At 47.1% G+C, this 16,293-nt stretch overlaps 1 protein-coding gene across 1 annotated transcript; it reads left to right on the top strand.

The window, feature by feature from the left end:
* Positions 1–6,749: 6,749 nt before the first annotated feature.
* On the top strand, positions 6,750–7,709 carry LOC112255543 (L-rhamnose-binding lectin CSL3-like). The gene is made up of 5 exons (XM_042323734.1): positions 6,750–6,803; positions 7,010–7,045; positions 7,127–7,171; positions 7,327–7,462; positions 7,589–7,709. The coding sequence occupies exons 1-5, from the start codon at positions 6,773–6,775 to the stop codon at positions 7,707–7,709; spliced, it is 369 nt and encodes a 122-aa protein (XP_042179668.1). The 5' UTR covers positions 6,750–6,772.
* The last annotated feature ends 8,584 nt before the right edge of the window (positions 7,710–16,293 follow it).

The following is a 16,293-nucleotide window of genomic DNA, read 5'->3' as shown; positions in this document are numbered from 1 at the left end:
ATTCACTGCTCAATAGGGAAGCATTGGTACGCAGAGCATTCAAAAGACTAGTCACTTCCAGATTGGATTTTTAGGTCTGTAGCAATTTTTTGGGTTTCGAGTGTCTCCCATTTGAACAGAGGGATGACTGCGGCTGCTTTCCAATCTTTGTGAATCTCTGGCGATACGAAATAGAGCTTGAACAGGCTAGTAATAGTTGTTGCAACAATTTCTGCAGATAATTTTAGAAAGAGAGGGTCCAGATTGTCAAGCCCAGTTGATTTGTAGTGGTCCAGATTTTACAGTTCTTTCAGTACATCAGCTATCTGGATTTGGGTGAAAGAGAAATTGGGGAGGCTTGGGCAAGTTGATCTGGGGGGTGTTGACCGATGTAGGGGTAGCCAGGTGGAAAGCAAGGCCAGCTGTAGAAAAATGCTTATTGAAATTCTCAATTATCATATATTTATCGGTTGTGGCAGTGTTTGCTAGCCTGGGTGCAGTGGGCAGCTGGGAGGGGGTGCTCTCATTATCGATGGATTTAACAGTGTCCCAGAACTTTTTGGAGTTTGTACTACAAGGGATGCAAATTTCTGTTTGAAAAGCTAGCCTTAGCTTTCCTAACTGCCTGTATATTTTGGTTCCTAACTTCCTTGCATATGATGGTCAGTCAGGTCTGGAGTGAAGCAAGGGCTGTATATGTTCCTGGTTCTACATTTTTTTGAGTGGGGCATGCTTATTTAAGATGGTGAGGACAGAACTTTTAAAGAATAACCAGGCATTCTCTACTGTTGGAATGAGGTCAATATCCTTCCAGGATATCCGGGTCAGGTCGATTAAAAAGGCCTGCACGCTGAAGTGTTTTCGGGAGCGTTTGACAGTGATGAGGGGTGGTCGATTGACCACAGACCCATTACGGACGCAGGCAATGAGACAGTGATCGCTGAAATCCTGGTTGAAGACAGCAGAGGTGCATTTGGAGGGCAGGTTGGTTAGGATGATATCTATGAGGCTACCATGTTTACGGATTTGGGGTTGTACCTGGTAGGTTCGTTGATAATTTGTATGAGATTGAGGTCATCAAGCTTAGATTGTAGGATAGCCGGGGTGTTAACCTCTCTGCGCACGGAACCTGCTAGCGGGCTGAAATTCCACAACGTATGGTGATCGCTACATAAATAGTCATATTAACCATTCATGAAAATACAAGTGTCTCACATGTATCGAAAGCCTAGAATCTTGCTAATCCAATTGCGTTGTCAGATTTAAAAAAGGATTTACTGCAAAAGAATACGATGCGATTATCTGAGAACAGAGCCCATTAAAAAAAAAAACTATTTCAACCAGCACAGGCGTAACGTAATCACAAACTGCATTAAAATAAATTGTTTACCTTTGACGATCTTCGTCTGTTTGCAATTCCAATGCTCATTGTTACACAATGAATGATCTTTTGTTTGATAAAATCCATTTTTCTAGCCTAACACAAAACATTTTGTGAACCGCTTGTGTCGTAAAGTCCATTTCATTTTCGACCACACATTTCAGGCAAATAACCCACACAGAACGTGACTTTTCCAGTCATGTCTGGTTTCACTGCAATCAACTGGTTTGTTTGTAACACAATCAAACCTGATGGGCCATTTCGCGGGACGTATTGACTGAAAGAAACCGATTTGAAGACAACAAGTCATGACATCATTGTGCACCAATGATTTGCCCGCTGTTTCGTTTATTAACTGTCTTTTAACCCAATGACCTCTGATCGTCTTGAAATCTAGCTGGGTAGATAGCCAATGAGCTGAGCTAAACGGCAATACACCATGATTATGTGCTGCAAGACCAACCCATGTAGTAAGCTCCAGCGTAAAGTGAGTCATTTGCTATTGAAGTTTCATACCGGAAGGAGCTACGCATATTACGCACTGTATTGTTCGGTAAACACGCAGATTCAACTGTTTATATATCAATCATTATGGCGACTAAGTCAGGGAAAGCTAAATCTAAGTCTAGATATACAGATGTACATACATACAATTTTAGAATAAATTGATTGGGAAGGTGAGACAGATTGTTGTAGGATGCTTCATTTAGCGATTGTGGAGGAATATTTTTTGAACGGGAGAGGACATCGTTTTGCACCTGTAAGTTCTTATCATGCTAATGCCCTTGTTTGAAATTAATAATATGAAATATTATTGTGATTTTGTTTTTAAATTTCGAAGCAATATATAAACATGTAATGTCATGAAATGTGAGATGCGTGTGTCTGCCGCCCAACCCCAACCCACTTGAAATAGCCTATTTGAGGCTGTTGAGGAGAGGGCAGGACCACATCAATGGCCAAAGTGAAATGGATACAGTAGATACAGCTGGTCTGTTGTAATATAATAAAGACAGTAGATCTAGCTGGTCTGTCATAATATAATAGAGACAGTATATGTAGCTGAAATGTCAATATAATGAGACAGTAGATCTAGCAGGTAATAATAATATAATATATTCACCTTCAACTCTCTATCTATATCTGTTTATTATACCTGTTGAAACAGGGCTCATATGTGAAACTATTCTAACTGAACATTTTCATTCACAGTGACACTGACTCTGAATGGGAGTCTTATCCGGTGTCCTGTGTGAATTTAAGTACTCTCTCTCTAATTCTCTCTTTCTCTCGGAAGAGGACCTGAGCCCTAGGACCATGCGTCAGGACTACCTGGCATGATGACTCCTTGCTGTCCCCAGTCCACTGGCATTGCCGCTGTTCCAATTTCAACTGTTCTGCCTGCGGCTATGGAACCCTAAACTGTTCATTTTTACTCTTGAGGTGCTGTCCTGTTGCACCCTCTACAACCACTGTGATCTCCACCCGGCACAGCCAGAAGAGGACTGGCCACCCCTCATAGCCTGGTTCCTCTCTAGGTTTCTTCCTAGGTTTTTGCCTTTCTAGGGAGTTTTTCATAGCCACCGTGCTTCTACACCTGCATTGCTTGATGTTTGGGGTTTTAGGCTGGGGCTATATAAATAGATTTGATTTGATAGAGGACTGAGGGTCTTCCAAATATTGAAAGTGTGTAAATAGTTACCCATGTTATTTTGTATTTGTATATACACTGCTCAAAAAAATTAAGGGAACACTTAAACAACACAATGTAACTCCAAGTCAATCACACTTCTGTGAAATCAAACTGTCCACTTAGAAGCAACACTGATTGACAATACATTTCCCATGCTGTTGTGCAAATGGAATAGACAGCAGGTGGAAATTATAGGCATTTAGCAACACACCCCCAATAAAGGAGTGGTTCTGCAGGTGGGGACCACAGAACACTTCTCAGTTCCTATACTTCCTGGCTGATGTTTTGGTCTCTTTTGAATGCTGGCGGTGCTTTCACTCTAGCGGTAGCATGAGACGGAGTCTACAACCCACACAAGTGGCTCAGGTAGTGCAGCTCATCCAGGATGGCACATCATTGCGAGCTGTGGCAAGAAGGTTTGCTGTGTCTGTCAGCGTAGTGTCCAGAGCATGGAGGCGCTACCAGGAGACAGGCCAGTACATCAGGAGACATGGAGGAGACCATAGGAGGGCAACAACTCAGCAGCAGGACCGCTACCTCCGCCTTGGTGCAAGGAGGAGCAGGAGGAGCACTGCCAGAGCCCTGCAAAATGACCTCCAGCAGGCCACAAATGTTCATGTGTCTGCTCAAACGGTCAGAAACAGACTCCATAAGGGTGGTATGAGGGCCCGACGTCCACAGGTGGGGGTTGTGCTTACAGCCCAACACCGTGCAGGACGTCTTTCATTTGCCAGAGAACACCAAGATTGGCAAATTCGTCACTGGAGCCCTGTGCTCTTCACAGATGAAAGCAGGTTCACACTGAGCACATGTGACAGACGTGACAGTCTGGAGACGCCGTGGAGAACGTTCTGCTGCCTGCAACATCCTCCAGAATGACCGGTTTGGCGGTGGGTCAGTCATGGTGTGGGGTGGCATTTCTTTGGGGGGCCGCACAGCCCTCCATGTGCTCGCCAGAGGTAGCCTGACTGCCATTAGGTACCGAGATGAGATCCTCAGACCACTTGTGAGACCATATGCTGGTGCGGATGGCCCTGGGTTCCTCCTAATGCAAGACAATGCGAGACCTCATGTGGCTGGAGTGTGTCAGCAGTTCCTGCAAGAGGAATGCATTGATGCTATGGACTGGCCAGCCCGTTCCCCAGACCTGAATCCAATTGAGCACATCTGGGACATCATGTCTCGCTCCATCCACCAAACGCCACGTTAAACCACAGACTGTCCAGGAGTTGGCAGATGCTTTAGTCCATGTCTGGGAGGAGATCGCTCAGGAGTCCATCTGCCACCTCATCAGGAGCATGCCCAGGCATTGTAGGGAGGTCATACAGGCATGTGGAGGCCACAGACACTACTGAGGCTCATTTTGACTTGTTTTAAGGACATTACATGAAAGTTGGATCAGCCTGTAGTGTGGTTTTCCACTTTAATTTTGTGTGACTCCAAATCCAGACCTCCATGGGTTGATACATTTGATTTCCATTGATTTTGTTGTCAGCACATTCAACTATGTAAAGAAAAAAGTATTTAATAAGAATATTTCATTCATTCAGATCTAGGATGTGTCATTTCAGTGTTCCCTTTATTTTTTTGAGCAGTGTATATATTTGTTTTCATATTTTTTTATCAATAATTTTAAAAAATCATTAAAAAAAAAAAATCTCCATTTTTTTGGGGGGGGGGTGTGTTAGAATACCATTTTGGTATTTTGTATATAGTTATTTGTTTCAAAATGTATACCTTCACCAATTTGGCCACTTGGGTACATTTGGGCTACTTGTGTGGGACACCTGGGTGACTTCATGACAAATGTCATGTAGCACACTCATTTTGGAAGTTATCATTCTGAAACTTTGCACAAGTACTGTTGCCCTCTTATATTTTTCACTAAAATTGACCCCATCATCCTATCTGAATGTTTGTTTTATCTTGTTCATTTTAAAGATGATGATATAAAAATATCTAAACCAGATCTATTGTGTTATATTCTCCTACATTCAATTCACATGTACACAAACTTCAGAGTAGAATATGCATATCCTTGGTTCTGTGCCTGAGCTACAGGCTGTTAGATTTGGGTATGTCTTCAGCCGGAAAATGCAAAAAGTAGGGGGGGAGCTGTAAGAGGTTTTAACCATGTCCCAGTTTAGGTCACCTAACAGCACTAGCTCTGAAGATAGATGGGGCAATCAATTCATATATGGTGTCAAGGGCACAGCTGGGGACAGAAGGTGGTCTGTAGCAAGTGGCAACGGTGAGAGACTTGTTTCTGGAAAGGTGGATTTTTAAAAGTAGAAGTTAAAATTATTTGGGCACAGACCTGGATAGTTAGACAGAACTCTGCAGGCTGTCTCTGCAGTAGATAGAACATCCAAAGGGGGCGGAGTTTCAGTCTGTTAGAAAATGTTATAGTTAAAGATGGACATTTCAGGGTTTTTGGAAGTATTCCTAAGTCAGGATTCAGACACGGCTAGGACATCCGGGTTGACAGAGTGTGCTAAAGCAGTGAATAAAACAAACTTAGGGAGGAGGCTTCCAATGTTAACATGCATGAAACCGAGGCTTTGACGGTTACAGAAGTCAACAAATGAGAGTGACTGGGGAATGGGAGTGGAGCTAGCCACAGCAGGGCCTGGGTTAACCTCTACATCACCAGAGGAACAGAGGAGGAGTAGGATAAGGGTACGGAAAAGTGCTATAAGAACTGGTCGTCTAGTACGTTCGGAACAGAGAGTAAAAGGAGCAGGTTCCTGGGCACGGTAGAATAGGTTCAAGGCATAATGTACAGACAAAGGTATAGCAATATGTGAATACAGTGGAGGTAAAACTGTGCATTGAGTGACGATGAGAGAGATATTGTCCCTAGAAACATAATTTAACCAGATGAGGTCACCGCATGTGTGGGAGGTGGAACTAAAGGGTTAGCTAAGGCGTATTGAGCAGGGCTAGAGGCTCTACAATGAAATAAGGCAATAATTACCAATCAAAACAGCACTGGACAAGGCATATTGACATTAGGGAGAGGCATGCGTAGCCGAGTGATCATTGGGTCCATTGAGTAGCTGGGCGAGCTGGAGGCACAGCGATTCAGACAGCTTGCGGGCCTGGGCTTGCAGGCTAGCAGAAGGGCCTTAGAGGGACTTTGCGATGGACAAAGTCATTTGTAGCCCCTTCGTGCGGTTACGTCGGCAAATCAGTCATGATGGATCAGCAGGACTCCGTGTAGTAAAAGGGTCCAGGCCACTTGCAAAAAATGTATAGTAGCCCCCAGATGGGCCGACCTCGGGAGTGAAGGTAGGCAACAACACATCCGCCACGCTGATCCTCAAGACTGTGGAACAACAAGGGTGTGATCTAAGCCTCCTCCTGTCCTCCCTGTTCACCCATGGCTGATTGGCAACTCAATAATTAAGTTTGTTGACAACAGTGGTAGGCCTGATTGCCATAGATGGCTACTTTAAAATGTTGGAAGACCTCAATGGCAATGTTCATGCCAAAATGGATTTCATCCATCTAGAGTCCTCTATCTAACTCCATTAGACTGACTCAATAGCCAGGTTTTGACCGGCAAACGCCGGCCCCTAATTGCAATGAGGTGCACCTGGAGACAAATAGATACTCCTGGGTAAATTAAAACTTGTCACATAACATAAATACCAGGTGTATTGGATCTTGTTATCATCAGTTGTATCTCTGTTAGTACCACTCCTTTACATGGCATCATGCGCATTTTGAGACTGACGGTGGTCACATGTGAGTATACAAAATCTGTATCTGATGCAGATTAGAATTTAAATGTATATGACCAAATGTTTGTATTTTTAAGTAAAAAGAAATACATGTAATAAGATTTGAGGTACATTCAGTTCCTTTTGGGCAAAAAGGTATACAAAGCATGAGTTGTAGCTTCATGGTCCAAGTGCATATGTTGCTGAATGAGCTGCTTGATGTTGTTTCAGTGCTGGCTACAGCTTGCTGCACACTAACAGATGGAGGTACTGTATGTAATAATGACGATACTACTTAACCAAGTTAATGTGAGTGGTGTGTAATTCCTGTTTTATTTGTCCTGGCAGCAATCAGCATCACATGTGAAGGCTCTGATGCTTTACTGCAATGTGGTAAGCTAGTCCACACTGCTGAACAGTATACTCACCGACCACCTATGATTGTTTATTCTGTAGATTAGCGTCACTAGCCCACACTATAGAGACCCATACTTGGCTCTCCTTCGTGCCTCACTGTTTTCCTTTTCTCTCTTCTCCATCTCCCTCAGATGGAGGTAAGATCCATATCAAGCGTGCGAACTACGGTCGTCGTCAACACGATGTGTGTTCTATTGGGCGCCCTGATAACCAACTCACCGACACCAACTGCCTCAGCCAATCCTCCACCAGCAAGATGGCAGAAAGGTACTAGAACCTGTAACTCCTTGGCGGTAGTGTAAACCACCACCAGCAAGATGGCAGAAATGTGCTGGAACATGTTGTGTTTACCTGTATGAACTCATGACCTCAACCTGTCTTTGAAACACACAGATGCGGTGGAAAGAGCGAGTGTATTGTCCCTGCATCCAATTTCGTTTTTGGAGACCCCTGTGTCGGGACTTATAAGTCCCTGGACACCAAATACTCCTGTATTTGGTGGAGGATTGGCTGAGGCAGTTGGTGTCAGTGAGTTGGTTATCAGGGCGCCCAATAGAACAAACATCGTGTTGACGACGACCGTAGTTCGCACGCTTGATATGGATCTTACCTCCAACTGAGGGAGATGGAGAACAGTGAGGCACGAAGGAGAGCCAAGTATGGGTCTCTATAGTGTGGGCTAGTGACGCTAATCTACAGAATAAACAATCATAGGTGGTCGGTGAGTATACTGTTCAGCAGTGTGGACTAGCTTACCACATTGCAGCCAAGCATCAGAGCCTTCACATGTGATGCTGATTGCTGCCAGGACAAATAAACAGGAATTAAACACCACTCACATTAGCTTGGTTAAGTAGTATCATCATTATTACATAACAGTACCTCCATCTGTTAGTGTGCAGCAAGCTGTAGCCAGCACTGAAACAACATCACACAGCTAGTTCAGCAACATTCAACATCATATGCACTTGGACCATGAAGCTACAACTCAGCATTGGTCTCTATACTCAAGCATTTCAGTTAATACTAAGTGTATTGTAGTCAAGTTCAGCATTTGGTCTCATATTCCATGCTTTGAATACCTTTTTGCCGAAAAGGAACTGAAAGTCCCTCAAATCATATTACATGTACTTCTTTTTACTCACAAATACAAACATTTGGTCATATATATTTCAATTATAATCTGCATCAGATACAGATTTTACTCATGTGACCACCGTCAGTCTCAACATGCGCATGATGCCAGGTACAGGAGTGGTACTAACAGAAAAAATGCAACTGATGATAACAAGATCCAATATACCTGGTATTTATGTTATGTGACATGTCTTAATTTACCCAGGTGCATCTATTTGTCTCCAGGTGCACCTCATTGCAATTAGGGGCCAGTGTTTGCTCGTCAAAACCTGGCTATTGAGTCAGTCTCATGGAGTCTCATGGAGTTAGATAGAGGACTCTAGATGGATGAAATCCATGTTGGCATGAACATTGCCATTGAGGTCTTCCAACATTTTAAAATAGCCATCTATGGCAATAAGGCCTACCACTGTTGTCAACAAACTTGATTATTGAGTTGCCACTCAGTCGTGGGTGAACAGGGAGGACAGGAGGAAGCTTAGATCACACCCTTGTTGTTCCACAGTCTTGAGGATCAGAGTGGCGGATGTGTTGTTGCCTACGTTCACACCCGAGGTCGGCCCGTCTGGGGGCTACTATACATTTTTTGACAATTGGCCAGGACCCTTTTTCTACATGGAGTCCTGCTGATCCATCATGACTGATCTGCCGACGTAACCGCACGAAGGGGCTACAAATGACTTCGTCCATCGCAAAGTCCCTCTAAGGCCCTTCTGCTAGCCTGCAAGCCCAGGCCCGCAAGCAGTCTGAATCACTGTGCCTCCAGCTCGCCCAGCTACTCAATGGACCCAATGATCACTCGGCTACGCATGTCTCTCCCTAATGTCAATATGCCTTGTCCAGTGCTGTTTTGATTGGTAATTATTGCCTTATTTCATTGTAGAGCCTCTAGCCCTGCTCAATATGCCTTAGCTAACCCTTTAGTTCCACCTCCCACACATGTGGCGACCTCATCTGATTTAAATTATGTTTCTAGAGACAATATCTCTCTCATCGTCACTCAATGCATAGGTTTACCTCCACTCTATTCACATACTGCTATACCTTTGTCTGTACATTATGCCTTGAATCTATTCTACCGTGCCCAGAAACCTGCTCCTTTTACTCTCTGTTCCGAACGTACTAGACAACCAGTTCTTATAGCACTTATCCGTACCCTTATCCTACTCCTCCTCTGGTGATGTAGAGGTTAACCCAGGCCCTGCTGTGGCTAGCTCCACTCCCATTCCCCACTCATTTGTTGACTTCTGTAACCGTCAAACCTTGGTTTCATGCATGTTAACATTCGAAGCCTCCTCCCTAAGTTTGTTTTATTCACTGCTTTAGCACACTCTGTCAACCCGGATGTCCTAGCCGTGTCTGAATCCTGACTTAGGAATATTTCCGAGAACCCTGAAATGTCCATTTTTAACTATAACATTTTCTAACAGACTGAAACTCCGCCCCCTTTGGATGTTCTATCTACTGCAGAGACAGCCTGCAGAGTTCTGTCTAACTATCCAGGTCTGTGCCCAAATAATTTGAGCTTCTACTTTTAAAAATCCTCCTTTCCAGAAACAAGTCTCTCACCGTTGCCACTTGCTACAGACCACCCTCTGTCCCCAGCTGTGCCCTTGACACCATATATGAATTGATTGCCCAATCTATCTTCAGAGCTCGTGCTGTTAGGTGACCTAAACTGGGACATGGTTAGCCTCTCACAGCTCCAACCCTACTTTGTGCATTTTCCGCCTGAAGACATACCCAAATCTAACAGCCTGTAGCTCAGGCACAGAACCAAGGATATGCATATTCTTGGTACCATTTGAAAGAAAACACGCTGAAGTTTGTGTATATGTGAATTGAATGTAGGAGAATATAACACAATAGATCTGGTTTAGATATTTTTATTTTTGAATCATCATCTTTAAAATGAACAAGATAAAACAAACATTCAGATAGGATGATGGGGACAATTTTAGTGAAAAATATCAGAGGGCAACAGTACTAGTTTGTGAATGATAACTTCCAAAACGAGTGTGCTACATGACATTTATCATGAAGTCACCCAGGTGTCCCACACAAGTAGCCCAAATGTACCCAAGTGGCCAAATTGGTGAATGTATACATTTTGAAACAAATAACTATATACAAAATAGCAAAATGGTATTCTAACACCCCCCCCCCAAAAAAAAGAAAAAAAAATGATTTTTTAAATTATTGATTCAAAAATATGAAAAAAATATATATACACTGCTCAAAAAAATAAAGGGAACACTGAAATAACACATCCTAGATCTGAATGAATGAAATATTCTTATTAAATACTTTTTTCTTTACATAGTTGAATGTGCTGACAACAAAATCACACAAAAATTATCAATGGAAATCAAATTTATCAACCCATGGAGGTCTGGATTTGGAGTCACACAAAATTAAAGTGGAAAACCACACTACAGGCTGATCCAACTTTGATGTAATGTCCTTAAAACAAGTCAAAATGAGGCTCAGTAGTGTGTGTGGCCTCCAGATGCCTGTATGACCTCCCTACAACGCCTGGGCATGCTCCTGATGAGGTGGTGGAACCCAGGGCCAATCGCACCAGCATATGGTCTCACAAGTGGTCTGAGGATCTCATCTCGGTACCTAATGGCACTCAGGCTACCTCTGGCGAGCACATGGAGGGCTGTGCGGCCCCACAAAGAAATGCCACCCCACACCATGACTGACCCACCGCCAAACCGGTCATGCTGGAGGATGTTGTAGGCAGCAGAACGTTCTCCACGGCATCTCCAGACTGTCACGTATGTCACATGTGCTCAGTGTGAACCTGCTTTCATCTGTGAAGAGCACAGGGCTCCAGTGACGAATTTGCCAATCTTGGTGTTCTCCTGCAAATGAAAAACATCCTGCACGGTGTTGGGCTGTAAGCACAACCCCCACCTGTGGACGTCGGGTCCTCATACCACCCTCATGGAGTCTGTTTCTGACCGTTTGAGCAGACACATGCACATTTGTGGCCTGCTGGATGTCATTTTGCAGGGCTCTGGCAGTGCTCCTCCTGCTCCGCCTTGCACAAAGGCAGAGGTAGCGGTCCTGCTGCTGGGTTGTTGCCCTCCTACGTTCTCCTCCACTTCTCCTGATGTACTGGCCTGTCTCCTGGTAGCGCCTCCATGCTCTGGACACTACGCTGGCAGACACAGCAAACCTTCTTGCCACAGCTCGCAATGATGTGCCATCCTGGATGAGCTGCACTACCTGAGCCACTTGTGTGGGTTGTAGACTCCGTCTCATGCTACCGCTAGAGTGAAAGCACCGCCAGCATTCAAAAGAGACCAAAACATCAGCCAAGAAGCATAGGAACTGATAAGTGGTCTGTGGTCCCCACCTGCAGAACCACTCCTTTATTGGGGGTGTGTTGCTAATTGCCTATAATTTCCACCTGTTGTCTATTCCATTTGCACAACAGCATGGGAAATGTATTGTCAATCAGTGTTGCTTCCTAAGTGGACAGTTTGATTTCACAGAAGTGTGATTGACTTGGAGTTACATTGTGTTGTTTAAGTGTTCCCTTAATTTTTTTGGAGCAGTGTATATACATATACAAAATAACATGGGTAACTATTTACACACTTTCAATATTTGGAAGACCCTCTATCAAATCAAATCTATTTATATAGCCCCAGCCTAAAACCCCAAACATCAAGCAATGCAGGTGTAGAAGCACGGTGGCTAGGAAAAACTCCCTAGAAAAGCAAAAACCTAGGAAGAAACCTAGAGAGGAACCAGGCTATGAGGGGTGGCCAGTCCTCTTCTGGCTGTGCTGGGTGGAGATCACAGTGGTTGTAGAGGGTGCAACAGGACAGCACCTCGAGTAAAAATGAACAGTTTAGGGTTCCATTGCCGCAGGCAGAACAGTTGAAATTGGAACAGCGGCAATGCCAGTGGACTGGGGACAGCAAGGAGTCATCATGCCAGGTAGTCCTGACGCATGGTCCTAGGGCTCAGGTCCTCAGAGAGAGAGAAAGAGAGAATTAGAGAGAGCATACTTAAATTCACACAGGACACCGGATAAGACTCCCATTCGGAGACAGTGTCACTGTGAATGAAAATGTTCAGTTAGAATAGTTTCACATATGAGCCCTGTTTCAACAGGTATAACAAACCGATATATATATAGAGAGTTGAAGGTGAATATATTATATTATTATTACCTGCTAGATCTACTGTCTCATTATATTGACATTTCAGCTACATATACTGTCTCTTATATTATGACAGACCAGCTAGATCTACTGTCTTTATTATATTACAACAGACCAGCTGTCACGCCCTGGTCAAAGTATTTTGTGTTTATCTTTATGTATTTGGTCAGGCCAGGGTGTGGCATGGGATTTTGTAATTGTGGTGTGTTTGTCTTGGGGTTTTGGTGGTGGTATTGGGATTGTAGCTTAGTGGGTTATCTAGCAAAGTCTATGGCTGTCTGGAGTGGTTCTCAATCAGAGGCAGATGCTTATCGTTGTCTCTGATTGGGAACCATATTTAGGCAGCCATATTCTTTGAGTTTGTCGTGGGTGATTGTCCTTAGTGTCCTATGTGTACTCTCGGTTAGTTTGCACTAGATAGGCTGTGTCGGTTTCGATTACGTTTATTGTTTTGTGTAGTGTTCGTGTTTCTTCGTTTGATTAAACATGAATCTAAATCGACACGCTGCAGTTTGGTCCGACTCTCCTTCATCACCACTAGAAAACCGTAACAGAATCACCCACCACCAACGGACCAAGCAGCGTGTTAACAGGCAGGAGCCACAGGAGAGGCAACAGAGGCAGCAGCAGCAGGAGCAGCAGCAGCTGCAGTGGGAGAGGCTGCACCACCTGGAGAAATGGACATGGGAGGAAGAACTGGATGGTAAAGGACCCTGGAATCAGCCTGGAGAATATCGCCGCCCCAAGGAAGAACTGGAGGCGGCGAAAGCTGAGAGGCGCAGATATGAGGAGGCAGCACGGCGTAGCGGATGGAAGCCTGAGAATCAGCCCCAAAAATTTCTTGGGGGGCTCAGGGAGAGTGTGGCAGAGTCAGGAGTCAGACCTGAGCCAACTCTCCCTGTTTATCGTGAGGAGCCGAGGAGGAGACCAGAACCAGAGCCAGTGTTGGAGGTGAGCGAAACAGAGACTGTGAAGGAGTTAATGGGGAAATTGGAGGAGAGAGAAATGAGGGAGTTGCTGTGTTGGTGCTTTTTGCATGGAATTCGCCCGACGGAACGTGTTGGGGATTTGATGGCACCTGGGTTAGCGCTCCATACTCTTCCTGAGGTGCGTGTTAGTCGGCTGGTGAAGTTGGTGCCAGCCTCACGCACCAGGCCTCCTGTGCACATCCCTAGCCTTGCACGTCCTGTGCCAACACTGCTCTCAAGATCTCCAGTACGCCTTCACGGTCTAGCCCATCCTGTGCCACCTTCACACTCCAGTCCTCCGGTAGCAGCTCCCCGCACCAGGCTTCCTGTGCGTGTCCTCGATCCAGTACCACCAGTTCCAGCACCACGCACCAGGCCTTCAGTGTGCCTCGCCTGTTCAGCGCAGCCAGCGCTTTTCTCCTCTCCTGCGCTGCTGGAGTCTCCCGCCTGTTTAGCGCAGCCAGAGCCTTTCTCCTCTACAGCGCTGCCGGAGCCTCCCGCCTGTTCAGCGCAGCCAGAGCCTTCCTCCTCTACAGCGCTGCCGGAGTCTCCCGCCTGTTCAGCGCAGCCAGAGCTGCCAGTCTGCATGAAGCAGCCAGAGCTGTCAGTCTGCATGAAGCAGCCAGTCTACATGAAGCAGCCAGAGCTGCCAGTCTGCATGAAGCAGCCAGTCTACATGGAGCAGCCAGAGCTGTCAGTCTGCATGAAGCAGCCAGAGCTGTCAGTCTGCATGAAGCAGCCAGAGCTGTCAGTCTGCATGGAGCTGCCAGTCTGCATGGAGCTGCCAGTCTGCATGCAGCTGCCAGTCTGCAAGGAGCTGCCAGTCTGCAAGGAGCTGCCAGTCTGCAAGGAGCTGCCAGTCTGCAAGGAGCTGCCAGTCTGCAAGGAGCTGCCAGTCTGCAAGGAGCTGCCAGTCAGCACGGAGCCGCCAGAGCGGTCAGTCTGTAAGAAGCCGCCAGAGCTGTCAGCCTATATGGAGCAGCTAGTGCCGCCAGTCTGCCCAGCGCCGCCAGTCTGCCCAGCATCGCCAGTCTGCCCAGCATCGCCAGTCTGCCCAGCGTCGCCAGTCTGCCCAGCGTCGCCAGTCTGCCCAGCGTCGCCAGTCTGCCCAGCGTCGTCTGCCCAGTCTGCCCAGCGTCGCCAGTCTGCCCAGCGTCGCCAGTCTGCCCAGCGCCGCCAGTCTGCCCAGCGCCGCCAGTCTGCCCAGCGCCGGCAGTCTGCCCAGCATCGCCAGTCTGCCCAGCGCCGCCAGTCTGCCCAGCGCCGCCAGTCTGCCCAGCGCCGCCAGTCTGCCCAGCGCCACCAGATCTGCCAGTCAACCAGACTCTTCCAGATCTGCCAGTCAACCAGACTCTTCCAGATCCACCAGTCAGCCGGGATCTGCCAGAACTGCCAGTCGACCAGGATCCGCCAGTCGGCCAGGATCCGCCAGTCGGCCAGGATCTGCCAGAAGTGCCAGTCAGCCAGGATCCGCCAGTCTGCCAGGATCCGCCAGTCAGCCAGGATCCGCCAGTCTGCCAGGATCCGCCAGTCGGCCAGGATCCGCCATTCGCCAGTCGGCCAGGATACGCCAGTCGGCCAGGATCCGCCAGGATCCGCCAGTCTGCCAGGATCCGCCAGATCTGCCAGTCGGCCAGGATCTGCCAGTCGGCCAGGATCTGCCAGTCAGCCAGGATCCGCCAGTCTGCCAGGATCAGTTAGATCCGCCATTCAGCCAGGATCCGCCAGTCTGCCAGGATCCGGCAGTCAGCCAGGATCCGCCAGTCAGCCAGGATCCGCCAGTCTGCCAGGATCCGCCAGTCTGCCAGGATCCGCCAGAAGTGCCAGTCAGCCAGGATCCGCCAGTCTGCCAGGATCCGCCAGTCTGCCAGGATCCGCCAGTCAGCCAGGATCCGCCAGTCAGCCAGGATCCGCCAGTCAGCCAGGATCCGCCAGGAACTGCCAGTCGGCCAGGATCTGCCAGTCAGCCAGGATCAGTTAGATCCGCCATTCAGCCAGGATCCGCCAGTCTGCCAGGATCCGCCAGTCAGCCAGGATCCACCAGTCAGCCAGGATCCGCCAGTCTGCCAGGATCCACCAGTCAGCCAGGATCCGCCAGAGGAGCCAGTCAGCCAGGATCTGCCGGAACCACCAGCCAGCCAGGATCTGGTAGATCCATCAACCTGCCTGAGCTTCCCTCTCACTCCTGAGCTTCCCTCGGTCCCGAGCTTCCCCTCGGTCCCGAGCTTCCCCTCGGTCCCGAGCTACCTCAGTCCAGTGGGGCCCGTTGTTAGGTTTCCTAGGCCAAGGTTAGCGGCGAGGGTCGCCACTCAAGGGACACTAAGGAGGTGGACTAAGACAATTATGGAGTGGGGTCCACGTCCAGCACCAGAGCCGCCACCGCGGACAGATGCCCACCCAGACCCTCCCCTACAGGTTTAGGTTGTGCGTTCGGGAGTCCGCACCTTAGGGGGGTTCTGTCACGCCCTGGTCAAAGTATTTTGTGTTTATCTTTATGTATTTGGTCAGGCCAGGGTGTGGCATGGGGTTTTTGTAATTGTGGTGTGTTTGTCTTGGGGTTTTGGTGGTGGTATTGGGATTGTAGCTTAGTGGGTTATCTAGCAAAGTCTATGGCTGTCTGGAGTGGTTCTCAATCAGAGGCAGATGCTTATCGTTGTCTCTGATTGGGAACCATATTTAGGCAGCCATATTCTTTGAGTTTGTCGTGGGTGATTGTCCTTAGTGTCCTATGTGTACTCTCGGTTAGTTTGCACTAGATAGGCTGTTTCGATTACGTTTATTGTTTTGTGTAGTGTTCGTGTTTCTTTGT

Source organism: Oncorhynchus tshawytscha, linkage group LG07 (genome assembly GCF_018296145.1).
Source record: "Oncorhynchus tshawytscha isolate Ot180627B linkage group LG07, Otsh_v2.0, whole genome shotgun sequence".
Lineage (NCBI taxonomy): Eukaryota > Metazoa > Chordata > Actinopteri > Salmoniformes > Salmonidae > Oncorhynchus > Oncorhynchus tshawytscha.
This window is presented reverse-complemented; position numbering and strand designations above follow the sequence as displayed.